This window comes from Staurois parvus, unplaced genomic scaffold (assembly GCF_062004578.1).
Source record: "Staurois parvus isolate SC_StPar_1 unplaced genomic scaffold, SC_StPar_1.0 ptg002787l, whole genome shotgun sequence".
Lineage (NCBI taxonomy): Eukaryota > Metazoa > Chordata > Amphibia > Anura > Ranidae > Staurois > Staurois parvus.
In genome coordinates, this window is record NW_028320583.1 from 18640 (window position 1) to 32025 (window position 13386).

The 13386-nt window shown below is 49.1% G+C and overlaps 1 protein-coding gene across 1 annotated transcript in view; it reads right to left on the bottom strand.

Moving 5' to 3' along the window:
* The window catches only part of LOC149429127 (protein-arginine deiminase type-1-like), a 48724-nt gene that overhangs the window by 10487 nt on the left and 24851 nt on the right, over nucleotides 1-13386 (bottom strand). Inside the window, exons 8-10 of the mRNA XM_089666702.1 lie at nucleotides 7953-8044; nucleotides 1892-1997; nucleotides 1435-1542 (exon numbers count right to left, since the gene is read on the bottom strand). Of these exons, the coding sequence (XP_089522828.1) occupies nucleotides 1435-1542; nucleotides 1892-1997; nucleotides 7953-8044 (306 nt within the window). The remainder of the gene's footprint in view (nucleotides 1-1434; nucleotides 1543-1891; nucleotides 1998-7952; nucleotides 8045-13386) is intronic.

Sequence of the window (13386 nt, forward strand, 5' to 3'; positions counted from 1 at the left end):
AGAATGTCCCTTACATTGAGGGTCAGTGGGAAGAATGTCCCTTACATTGGTGGTCAGTGGGAAGAATGTCCCTTACATTGGGGGTCAGTGGGAAGAATGTCCCTTACATTGGGGGTCAGTGTGAAGAATGTCCCTTACATTGGTGATCAGTGGGAAGAATGTTCCTTACATTGGTGATCAGTGGGAAGAATGTTCCTTACATTGGTGATTAGTGGAAAGAATGTACCTTACATTGGGGTCAGTGGGTAGAATGTCCCTTACATTGGTGGTCAGTGGGTAGAATGTCCCTTACATTGGGGGTCAGTGGGAAGAATGTCCCTTACATTGGGGGTCAGTGGGAAGAATGCCCCTTACATTGGTGATAAGTTGGAAGAATGTCCCTTACATTGGGGGTCAGTGGGAAGAATGTCCCTTACATTGGTGGTCAGTTGGAAGAATGTCCCTTACATTGGTGATCAGTGGGAAGAATGTCCCTTACATTGGTGATCAGTGGGAAGAATGTCCCTTACATTGGTGATCAGTGGGAAGAATGTCCCTTACATTGGTGATCAGTGGGAAGAATGTCCCTTACATTGGTGTTCAGTGGGAAGAATGTCCCTTACATTGGGGGTCAGTGGGAAGAATGCTCCTTACATTGGTAGTCAGTGTGAAGAATGTCCTTTACATTAGTGGTCAGAATACCACCCTTAAAGCTAAAAAGATTATTGGGTTCATGCAGCTGGCTCTGCCAAGTGGCGTTGGCCGCGGATCAATGCAGGTACCAAAAAATGGGAGTTCAATCAGCCACATCTCAAGGAACCCCTAGGAACCCTGGTTGGGAATGTCTGCTCTAAAGTCTGCCTTTCTTATAGCCCAAAAGGAGCCTGTGCTGCTTGCTGGACATGTTGCCTTTATGAGCATCCTAAAAGTCTGGAGAGCAGCAGACTTGGAGCCAGCTATAGATGGCTCAGTGGTTAGAACATTGGCCTTACAGCATGGGGGTTCAGTACTCAACTCCCAAGTGGTTTGTACATCTTCCCCATGGCTGCAGGGCTTCCCCTTCCACTGTGCACAATGCAGGTGTATTCACTCATTGGCATTCTCCATGTGACCCCAGGCATTGGCATAACTTTTCCAAATATGTGATGCATTCATATCTTCTGGTCCCCAAAAAGCATTTTTCAATATAAAATAACAAATCCCAAAAATAAGGGGTTTAATTCCTCCTGCCATGATACAAAAACACACCGATAAATTAAATTGTGTACTGTGTTAAGTGTTGTGGCCTATACCATTGCTATACAAATAACACTAAGGTCCTTAGAGTCAGCAGACCATGGCCATTGGGTCTTGACGTGACTGGATCCATGACCTAAGACCGGTCCTCGTTAGAAGAAATAATTGTCATAAAAATCCGCCAACCACAAATAATGTGAAAAATAAGGGCAGACAGACCAGCACGTTCTTTTGAGGGAAATCTTTGAGTCCCCGGTCTCTTGGTGAGTCAAACACGACCGGAAAGCGTTTGTGAGGGGCCTCAGTGTAGCCGAACTCCATTTCATCCTACGAGGAAAGAGCAGAGATTCAAAAAGATTTAGATCAAGGTTTATCCCGAACCGCCTGAGCAAGAACTTCATGTACTGTCTTACTGATCCCCCCAAATCAAATCTGTGATGGGATGCAAGAAAAAAAAAAAGAAAAGGGGAAGCCAAAAAAATTAAAGGGAAAAAAAAGAACTTGACATCACTGCACGTTGACACGTTCCAGAGTTTAAAAAAATCCATGGACTGCCCCATTCCCAGAAGAAATAAAATGGTGAGACAGTAAACAGGTTCTTTGCTCAGCTGATCCCAGTCCTCTCCACCTCACCCCCTTGTCAAGCCCCATTTGGTATGATCCATGCTGATCTCACCTGCATCCAACGGTCCCCACTGTTCTCATCGCAGACAATGAGCGTTGACCGGGACTTTCTGACAAATTCCTTCAGCAGTTTAATGAATTCCCCGTTGTTGTTCACACTGAAGATAAAACCAAGACCTGTTACAGAACATCCTTCTGAGCAAAGGTTCAACCAGAGTCAGTCCTAGGAGACCATGCAATAGGGGCCCTAAACTAAATGGCAACATAATGTCTTCTCAGAAAGAACTGGTTACCTCAGCAATCAGGTCTTGTTAATGATGACTGTCTTCCAATGGATCTTCCAAAGCAGTGGTTCTCAACCTGTGGGTCGCGACCCCTTTGGGGGTCAAACGACCCTCTCACAGGGGTCGCCTAAGACCATCAAAAACACATATTTCTGATGTGTACAGAGCAGCTACTGTGTAGAAAGCAGCTACTGTGTTGAAAGCAGCTACTGTGTTGAAAGCAGCTGTATTGAAGGTAAAACGACACATGAATTATAATTACTGGGTGTCAGGAATCGCGGCACCTCTCCCGGCGCACGCGCACTGGCAACAGCTCACGCCGGGACACAGGCACTAGGTCCCGGCGGGCCGCGGCTGACAGGACGCCGCGCATGCGCAGTGGGAGCCGCGGGTGTGCCTCGGGCGACCAATGACAGCCCGGGGGCGCGTCCTGGCCGGCCAATGACAGTGCAGGGCGCACTATTTAAAGATGCCCTGCACTGTCATAAATTGCCGCAAGGTCTATCTGTGATCCTGAAGTTTCTGTACCTGATTAGTGACCCTGATTGCCCTGACTACGCTGCCTTCTCCTGTGATTTGACCCGGATAGCCCTGACTACTCTGCCTTCTCCTTTCCTGACCCCCGGCTTGTTTGACCATCCTGCGGACTGACTTATCCTGCTGACCCTGCGTGTGACCCGACTACTCTTCGCCTGCCGATTCAGTACCTCGCTACCCCACGGAACCACGGCTCGTGACCATCCTGCTAGGTCCGCCGGCCTCCTCACATCTGGCTCTCCCGGTACCTGCATACATCCCCGGAGGCTCCCTCTGCCACTGGTAGGCCTGCTCGGAGGTCGTGACCTGGCCCTGGTCTGTTACAAGTCCATCCCCACCATCAGGGGCCCTGGTGAAAGCACAGACCGGGGCTTAGACTCCACGCTCTGGGTAGGTCTGTCAAGTGGGCAGCCTGAGGCACCACCTGGCGGATCGTAACACTGGGTAAAGGATTTTATGGTTGGGGGGTCACCATAACATGAGGAACTGTATTAAAGGGTCGCGGCATTAGGAAGGTTGAGAACCACTGTTCCAAAGGAACATAGGAAAGGTGCAGTGCAGACAGTGGAAACCGGAAGCAAAGCTCACAACTTGGGTGAATCTCCCCAGTTAGAACACAAGCAGCAATACATACAGCAATTATTTTCAACTTTATGCTAAATGAATCAAAAATGGCTGCAGTTCCATTTCAAAAGTGGTGTAACCCTGTCCCCACTCTATCCCAAATTGTTTTTTAAAAAGTTGGGTTTTATAGCTAAAAGAACGAACACCGGAAAGTCAATATTAAAGATCCCACATTCAGAGATGTAAGAAATAGTTCAGCTCTTAGACATCTATGAAAACCTGAAATATCTCTTATGGGTGGACAACTCTTTTAGGAGCTGAAGTCAACAGTCCTATCTTCCCTTGGCACCAGCCTTCAGACCTCATCGTCAGTCACGTCTCTATTCCATCATTGATGGAGAACGAATGCTCAGGATGTTTCTCTAAGAAGCTGGTCTATCATGTTCTAACAGGCCTACTCTTTCTGGATTCCTTACCTCAAGTCATTAAAAAGTGTCTCAGGTTCACTGAATGCTGCTGGGTGTGTCTGAAAACTACTTGTTTTAAATCACCATTTCATCGGTCCACCTGTCTCTCTTTTCTGCCTGACAGCTGGCAAAACATATGCACAGCATTGTAAGACAGCTTCCAGGGAAAACCTGCTGCTGGGCTGCTGCGTGGAAGCTCAACATGCATGAGATGGCCTCAGTGGGAAAGAGAGAAATTGACAACTTTTACTTCACAAACAATTTTGGTAAAATGTTTAGTTAATGGGGAAGGCAAAATTAATGTCAATATTTGGGCTATGCTTACCTCCTTCCTATCTCTTCTTTCCACCCCATCTCACGCATGGCAAGAATGCCTCCAGAAGAGTCAAGGTCCAACGTATCACATGATCACAAATTTAAGTGAGTATTTTGGGCAGTGTGCTAAATTGACCACTTTTACTTCACCAAAAATTTAGGTAAAATCTTTTTTTTCCCACCTCCTCCCACTCTTTGCCAAAAATGTTTTCTGAAGTTGTTTTATACTCCCCAAACTCCACCCTCTTTGTCTCTCACTGGTGCCATTTCCGGGAGTGACAACTGGTGAATCCAGTGCTGCATTCGATCGGTCACCTCTTACTGATATCATCCCACCTTTGCAGTATTTTGGATTCTTAGAGGACCCCACCGCCAAATAGCCAATGGGAAGTGTCTATGTCACCCAAGATGTAATGTGGACACTCAAAGAATGCCCCCCTACTCTTCAGGGAAGATAGAAGACTCAAGACCCAATGTATCACGTGCCCACCAATTTAAGTGAGTATTTTGGGCAGTGTGGTAAACTGACCAATTTTACTTCACCCAAAATTTAGGTAAAATTTTTAGTTAATGGGGAAGTGAAATTAATGTCAATCCTCTGGGCAATGTTTTCCCCTTCCTATGTTTTTTCCCACCTCCTCTCACTCTTTGCCAAAATTTTTTCTGAAGTTGTTTTATATTCCCCAAACTCCACCCTCTTTGTCTCTCACTGGTGCCATTTCCGGGAGTGACAACTGGCGAATCCAGTGCTGCATTCGATCGGTCACCTCTTACTGATATCATCCCACCGTTGCAGTATTTTGGATTCTTAGAGGACCCCACAGCTGAATAGCCAATGGGAAGTGTCTATGTCACCCGCCCCCTCTCGCCCATTGCCAAAATGCCTCAAGTTGTTTTATACTTCCCTAACTCTGCCCTCTGTGTTCTTCACCAGCACTACTTATGGGATTGACAACTGGTGGAGCCAGCATTGCAGTAGAGCGGTCGCCTCTTGCAGATATCATCCCAAAGTTGCAGTATTTTGGATTCTTAGAGGACCCCACGGCTGAATAGCCAATGGGCAGTGTCTATGTCACCCAAAACGTAATGTGGACACTCAAAGAATGCCCCCCTACTCTTCAGGGAAGATAGAAGACTCAAGACCCAATGTATCACATGCCCACCAATTTAAGTAAGTATTTTGGCCAGTGAGATAAATTGACCACTGTTACTTCACCCAAAATTTTGGCAACATTTTTTAGTTAATGGGGAAGACTAGATTAATGTCAAGCTCTGGGCAATGCTTTCCCCCTTCCGATCTCTTCTTCCTGTCCCCTCTCGCCCATTGCCAAAATGCCTCAAGTTGTTTTATACTTCCCTAACTCTGCCCTCTGTGTCCTTCACCGGCACTACTTATGGGAGTGACAACTGGTGGAGCCAGCATTGCAGTAGACCGGTCGCCTCTTGCCGATATCATCCCAGAGTTGCAGTATTCTGGATTCCTAGATGATCCCATCACCTAAGCAGGAATGTGGTCACCTGAAGAATGACCTTCCTATTTGTTAGGGAAGACCCAACATATCACATGACTACCAATTTAGGTAAGTATTTTGGACATTTAGAATTTTTTATATATACACTCACTGGCCTCTTTATTAGGTCCATCTGTTCAATTGCTTGGTAACACAAATTGCTAATCAGCCAATCACATGGCAGCAACTCAATGCACTTAGGCATCTAGGTGTGGTGAAGACAACTTGCTGAAGTTCAAACCGAACATCAGAATGGGGAAGAAAGAGGATTTAAGCAACTTTGAATGTGGTATGGTTCTTAGTGCCAGACGGGCTGATCTGAGTATTTAGAAAACTGTTGATCTACTGGGATTTTCACGCACAACCATCTCTAGGGCTTACAGAGAATGGTCCGAGAAAGAGAAAATATCCAGTGAGCGGCAGTTGTGTGGAGGAAAATGCATTGTTGATGTCAGAGGAGAATGGGCAGACTGGTTGGAGATGATAGAAAGGTAACAGCAACTTAAATAACCACTCATTACAACCAAGATATGCAGAATACCATCTCTGAATGCACAACACATCCAACCTTGAAGAAGATGGGCTACAGCAGCAGAAGACCACACTGGGTGCTACTCCTGTCAGCTGAGAACAGGAAACGGAGGCTACAATTTGCACAGGCTCACCAGAATTGGACCATAGAAGATTGGAAAAACATTGCCTGGTCTGATGAGTCTGGATTTCAGCTGCAACATTCAGATGGTAGGGTCAGAATTTTGAGTAAATAACATGAAAGCGTAGATCCATCCTGCCTTGTATCACCAGTTCGGGCTGGTGGTTGTGTTGTCATGGTGTGGTGGATCCATCCTGCCTTGTATCAATGGTTCAGGCTGGTGATGGTGGTGTCATGGTGTGGTGGATCCATCCTGCCTTGTATCAATGGTTCAGGCTGGTGGTGGTGGTGTCATGGTGTGGTGGATCCATCCTGCTTTGTATCACCGGATCAGGTTGGTGGTGGTGTCATAGTGTGGTGGATTCATCCTGCCTTGTATCACCGGATCACACTGGTGGTGGTGGTGGTGTCATGGTGTGGTGGATCCAGCCTGTCTTGTATCACCAGATCAGGCTGGTGGTGGTGGTGTCATGGTGTGATGGATCCATCCTGCCTTGTATCACCGGTTCAGTGGTGGTGGTGTCATGCTGTGGTGGATCCATCCTGCCTTGTATCAATGGTTCAGGCTGGTGGTGGTGTCATGCTGTGGTGGATCCATCCTGCCTTGTATCAATGGTTCAGGCTGGTGGTGGTGTCATGCTGTGGTGGATCCATCCTGCCTTGTATCAATGGTTCAGGCTGGTGGTGGTGGTGTCATGGTGTGGTGGATCCATCCTGCCTTGTATCACCGGTTCAGTGGTGGTGGTGTCATGCTGTGGTGGATCCATCCTGCCTTGTATCAATGGTTCAGGCTGGTGGTGGTGGTGTCATGGTGTGGTGGATCCATCCTGCCTTGTATCACCGGTTCAGTGGTGGTGGTGTCATGCTGTGGTGGATCCATCCTGCCTTGTATCAATGGTTCAGGCTGGTGGTGGTGGTGTCATGGTGTGGTGGATCCATCCTGCCTTGTATCACCGGTTCAGTGGTGGTGGTGTCATGCTGTGGTGGATCCATCCTGCCTTGTATCAATGGTTCAGGCTGGTGGTGGTGGTGTCATGGTGTGGTGGATCCATCCTGCCTTGTATCACCGGTTCAGTGGTGGTGGTGTCATGGTGTGGTGGATCCATCCTGCCTTGTATCGATGGTTCAGGCTGGTAGTGGTGACAAGGTGTGGGGGAGATTTTCTTGGCACTAGCAAGGTGGACCTAATGAAGTGTCCGGTGAGTGTATACTGACCAGACAATTTGAGGCAGGATTGGGAATGGCTGGATTTAGGATTAAATGTGGCTTTGATGGTTACAGAAGTTTTTAAACTATCATTGACCTGTTCTTGTGCCAAAAACGACACCTTGTTACCTGGAGACATGTCATTAGATATTGAGGAACTAACTCTAACCCTAATGCTAACCTTTACAATCGCTGACTTGGCCATTAAAAGACCAGGCAACGTTTTTCCAGTCTTCTATGGTCCAAATCTGGTGAGCCTGTGCGAATTCTAGCCTCAATTTCCTGTTCTTAGCTGAGAGGAGTGGTCTTCTGCTGCTGTAGTCCATCTTCTTCAAGGTTGGACGTATTGTGTGTTCGGAGATGGTATTCTGCATACCTTGGTTGTCAGTGCTGACAAGGTGGTCACATGTCCACATGGTGAAATTTGAGGTTCGTTTTAAAGGCCAAGTCAGTGATTTCCCTGCCAAGTCCATTTCAGCAAAGTCACTGCACTCCTCCCTACTCAGAATAAAGCAGTTTGAGGCAGATAAAGGTGCAGTTCAGATATCGGGGAAAGAGAAGACTTAGCGGGTTTTACTTGGAGACGTAGACTTCCATCGGCTTCTGCGTGTTCGGGGTCATGATCCATGGGGCCACTCTGAATACCACGCTCTCCGTGAAGATGTTGGCCTAACAGATGACACAACACATAAAGTCCTATAATAAGTATATCATTTAGCTTTATCCTGTAACAAAACTCCAACTCCATCCGAAAACAGCAGCTTGCCTTCCCCACCAACATGCTAATGACATTTTGCAATATTACCCTTTCATTTTGAATATTTACCTTTTTTTTGACCCAGTGATGTCATCACCAGATCTCTGTGCTTCTCTATGCAATGCAGGTAGATCATGGCTGGTGGGAGGAGACGGCACTGTATATAGCTTCCTGAAATCATCACAGCACCCTGCTTCCGTGTCATAAGCCATAAGCAGTGGGCTGGCTCATGGGAGGAGTTATGTAAATATCAAAATGTCCTGATGGGTGGTTGTCAGGCTGGAGTAGCGGGTGTTCCTAGGTGGGTTGCATTTGCATACAGACCACCCTAGGTAATGCACACATGTGATTCAGAAAGATCTGAAATCCAATACATGGAAGGGGTGGGGCCAGGGTCAGTCGGGCTGGGGAGGTAAGGACTAGATTATGCTGGACGTCCTCCGGCAAGGAAATGAGGTGGAGCTCTATCTGATTGGCTGCAGCTTCTAAAGCACATTGTGAGGAGCTCCCAGTGTGCAGGGAGATCAGAGGAAGCCGATTCAGTCCAGGGGAGGAGCCGGTGCACCTGTGCAAGACTGAAGGGGAGGAGCCAGTACACCTGTGCAAGACTGAAGGGGAGGAGCCGCTACACCTGTGCAAGACTGAAGGGGAGGAGCCGCTACACCTGTGCAAGACTGAAGGGGAGGAACCGCTACACCTGTGCAAGACTGAAGGGGAGGAGCCGCTACACCTGTGCAAGACTGAAGGGGAGGAGCCGATACAGCTGTGCAAGACTGAAGGGGAGGAGCCGGTACACCTGTGCAAGACTGAAGGGGAGGCGCCGATACAGCTGTGCAAGACTGATGGGGAGGAGCCGGTACACCTGTGCAAGACTGAAGGGGAGGAGCCGGTACACCTGTGCAAGACTGGAGGGGAGGAGCCGGTACACCTGTGCAAGAATGGAGGGAAGGAGCCGGTACACCTATGCAAGACTGAAGGGGAGGAGCCGCTACACCTGTGCAAGACTGAAGGGGAGGAGCCGCTACACCTGTGCAAGACTGGAGGGGAGGAGTTGGTACACCTGTGCAAGACTGGAGGGGAGGAGCCGGTACACCTGTGCAAGACTGAAGGGGAGGAGCCGGTATACCTGTGCAAGACTAAAGGGGAGGAGCCGGTGCACCTGTGCAAGACTGAAGGGGAGGAGCCGTACACCTGTGCAAGACTGAAGGGGAGGAGCCGCTACACTTGTGCAAGACTGAAGGGGAGGAGCCGCTACACCTGTGCAAGACTGAAGGGGAGGAGCCGGTACACCTGTGCAAGACTGAAGGGGAGGAGCCGCTACACCTGTGCAAGACTGAAGGGGAGGAGCCGCTACACCTGTGCAAGACTGAAGGGGAGGAGCCGCTACACCTGTGCAAGACTGGAGGGGAGGAGTTGGTACACCTGTGCAAGACTGGAGGGGAGGAGCCGGTACACCTGTACAAGACTGAAGGGGAGGAGCCGGTACACCTGTACAAGACTGAAGGGGAGGAGCCGGTACACCTGTACAAGACTGAAGGGGAGGAGCCGGCACACCTGTGCAAGACTGAAGTGGAGGAGCCGGCACACCTGTGCAAGACTGAAGGGGAGGAGCCGGCACACCTGTGCAAGACTGAAGGGGAGGAGCCGGCACACCTGTGCAAGACTGAAGGGGAGGAGTCGGTACACCTGTGCAAGACTGAAGGGGAGGAGTCGGTACACCTGTGCAAGACTAAAGGGGAGGAGCCAGTGCACCTGTGCAAGACTGAAGGGGAGGAGCCGCTACACCTGTGCAAGACTGAAGGGGAGGAGCCGCTACACCTGTGCAAGACTGAAGGGGAGGAGCCGCTACACCTGTGCAAGACTGAAGGGGAGGAGCCGCTACACCTGTGCAAGACTGGAGGGGAGGAGTTGGTACACCTGTGCAAGACTGGAGGGGAGGAGCCGGTACACCTGTACAAGACTGAAGGGGAGGAGCCGGTACACCTGTACAAGACTGAAGGGGAGGAGCCGGTACACCTGTACAAGACTGAAGGGGAGGAGCCGGCACACCTGTGCAAGACTGAAGTGGAGGAGCCGGCACACCTGTGCAAGACTGAAGGGGAGGAGCCGGCACACCTGTGCAAGACTGAAGGGGAGGAGCCGGCACACCTGTGCAAGACTGAAGGGGAGGAGTCGGTACACCTGTGCAAGACTGAAGGGGAGGAGTCGGTACACCTGTGCAAGACTAAAGGGGAGGAGCCAGTGCACCTGTGCAAGACTGAAGGGGAGGAGCCGCTACACCTGTGCAAGACTGAAGGGGAGGAGCCGCTACACCTGTGCAAGCCTGAAGGGGAGGCCGGAGGGAGGATTTGAACTCAAGTTTATAAACTGATATCGGTGTTCTCCTTATCATCCTGTGGTCAGTCTTGCTGCGATCTGATGCGATTATGTCACTGGCAGGAATCATATCCTGTTCTATAAACAGATGGCGACTCACCCAATACCTGAGATATTCATACACAACATAATCGGTCAACAAGTGAGCAATTACCCACAATGCAACATTCTGACAGGCTGATGGTTATTAAATGGAACGCGAGTCATCAATACCACATTATGTAAATGCGGAGAGATTGGCGGGTGTTATGGACGCGGAATAATGTATGGATTCCAGAAAGTAAATGTTACAGGAGTCACCTGCCCCTACTCAAGATGGCTGTGGCCAAAAATGCTAGGGGGGGGGAGGGGCTTTTCTAAGTGATTTCTCAGCAAAATAAAGCATAGAGACATGGATGGGGGAGTGTGCTCTGAATATTAAACAGATTAAAAAGTGCTTTTGGTTTGTGGTGCTCAGATACAGTGTAGTTCTGCATTCACTATATCCGCTCTCCCCGGACCCCGCATTCACTATATCCGCTCTCTCCGGACCCCGCATTCACTATATCCGCTCTCTCCGGACCCCGCATTCACTATATCCGCTCTCCCCGGACCCCGCATTCACTATATCAGCTCTCCCCGGACCCCGCATTCACTATGTCCGCTCTCCCCGGACCCCGCATTCACTATATCAGCTCTCCCCGGACCCCGCATTCACTATATCAGCTCTCCCCGGACCCCGCATTCACTATATCAGCTCTCCCCGGACCCCGCATTCACTATGTCCGCTCTCCCCAGACCCCGCATTCACTATATCCGCTCTCCCCGGACCCCGCATTCACTATATCCGCTCTCCCCGGACCCCACATTCACTATATCCGCTCTCCCCGGACCCCGCATTCACTATATCCGCTCTCCCCGGACCCCGCATTCACTATGTCCGCTCTCCCCGGACCCCGCATTCACTATATCCGCTCTCCCCGGACCCCGCATTCACTATATCCGCTCTCCCCGGACCCCGCATTCACTATATCCGCTCTCCCCGGACCCCGCATTCACTATATCCGCTCTCCCCGGACCCCGCATTCACTATATCCGCTCTCCCCGGACCCCGCATTCACTATATCCGCTCTCCCCGGACCCCGCATTCACTATATCCGCTCTCCCCGGACCCCGCATTCCCTATATCCGCTCTCCCCGGACCCCGCATTCGCTATATCCGCTCTCCCCGGACCCCGCATTCTCTATATCCGCTCTCCCCGGACCCCGCATTCACTATATCCGCTCTCCCCGGACCCCGCATTCTCTATATCCGCTCTCCCCGGACCCCGCATTCACTATATTCGCTCTCCCCGGACCCCGCATTCACTATATCCGTTCTCCCCGGACCCCGCATTCACTATATCCGCTCTCCCCGGACCCTGCAAACTCTAAAAATACATTTCCTTTATTTGATCCCTTTTTTTTATAAATATACCATAATTTTGTTATATCTGTTTGGTAAGTGTAAAAAAATTACCTGCATCTGTTACACTCTTATCCAGCCTTTCTCAACCTTTTCGACACAAAGGAACCTTTGAAACACCTTTCTGGTCTCAAGGAACTTGTGTTACTTTAGTGTGAAGGTCAGCGGGAAGAATGCTCCTCACATTGGTGGTCATTGGGAACAATTCCCCCCTTACAGTTAGCTAAAAAGATCAATGGTCTGAGAGGCAGACATTGGTCATTGCTTGAGGAACTCCTAGCAACCTCTGGAGGAACCCTGGTTGAGAATCCCTGCTCTTATCCATCACATTGTTACCAGCTATCTCTGAGGACTACAGAGCACCCCCAACCCCCATATTACTGACGAGAAGAAGGCAGCATCTGGTAGATGGGTCATCTCTTATGGGATGTCATACCATCTCTGCAGTATTCATCATCCTTGGAGGACCTCATCGCTGGACAATCAATAGGAACCATCCACTTCGATGGACACCTGAAGAAGGACCATCCTCTTCTTCATGGAAGAAGACAGAAAACTCGAGACTTATATGACCACTAGTTTAGGTGAGTACTTTGGGCACTTAGAGTCTCTTTCATATATATTAACCCAGCGATTATCCAGGGGGAGTGGATGGTTTTAGGTTTAAAGATGGTTTTGGTGGTTCTTAAGTGGCTTATGAGGGTTACAAAAGCTCTTCACAACTCTCCTAGATCTGTTCTCATACCAAAAACGTCCTCCATTGGTCTCAATATTTAGAAAAAAAACTGGTAAACACTCATGGCTGTGTGAGCATCAGATACAACCAACGCACTTCGGGAAAGGACTGTTCCTTTGTCAGGGCTTAAATAATGGTTTGTAATAGAAACAATGTAGAATACATTAGATGCCCCGAGTTAAGGATGGATTAGGGCCAACGTCTCCCACGGGCAATGTGGATCCAGTCGGCTGTCCAGTCCTCATACTAGTAGCAAAGGATCTATTCTTATGCAGGCCATAGACGGGGAGAAAAACGGACGATTTTGCTTTTAAAAAAACGAAAAATCGGTCGTTCAAGCGGCCGACGTTACCATCAATGGTAAAAAAAATCGGCCGATTTTCATCCCGTCTACAGCCGGCAAAAAGTGTCCCTGCAGAGAGCTCCGCTATTTCTTTGACAGTTCCTTGACATTTACAGCGGTTGCAACATTGTATCTATTTGTTTCCATTTAGGATACAGATGTTTTTATTCGGAAACAAATAGATACAATGTTGCAACCGCTGTAAATGTCAAGGAACTGTCAAAGAAATAGCAGAGCTCTCTGCAGGGACACTTTTTGCTGGACTGGAATTCCTCTTATTTTTCATCCTACTTCTTTTTCTTCTTCTTCATCATCATCCTCTTCTTCTTCTTCATCATCATCATCCTCTTCTTCT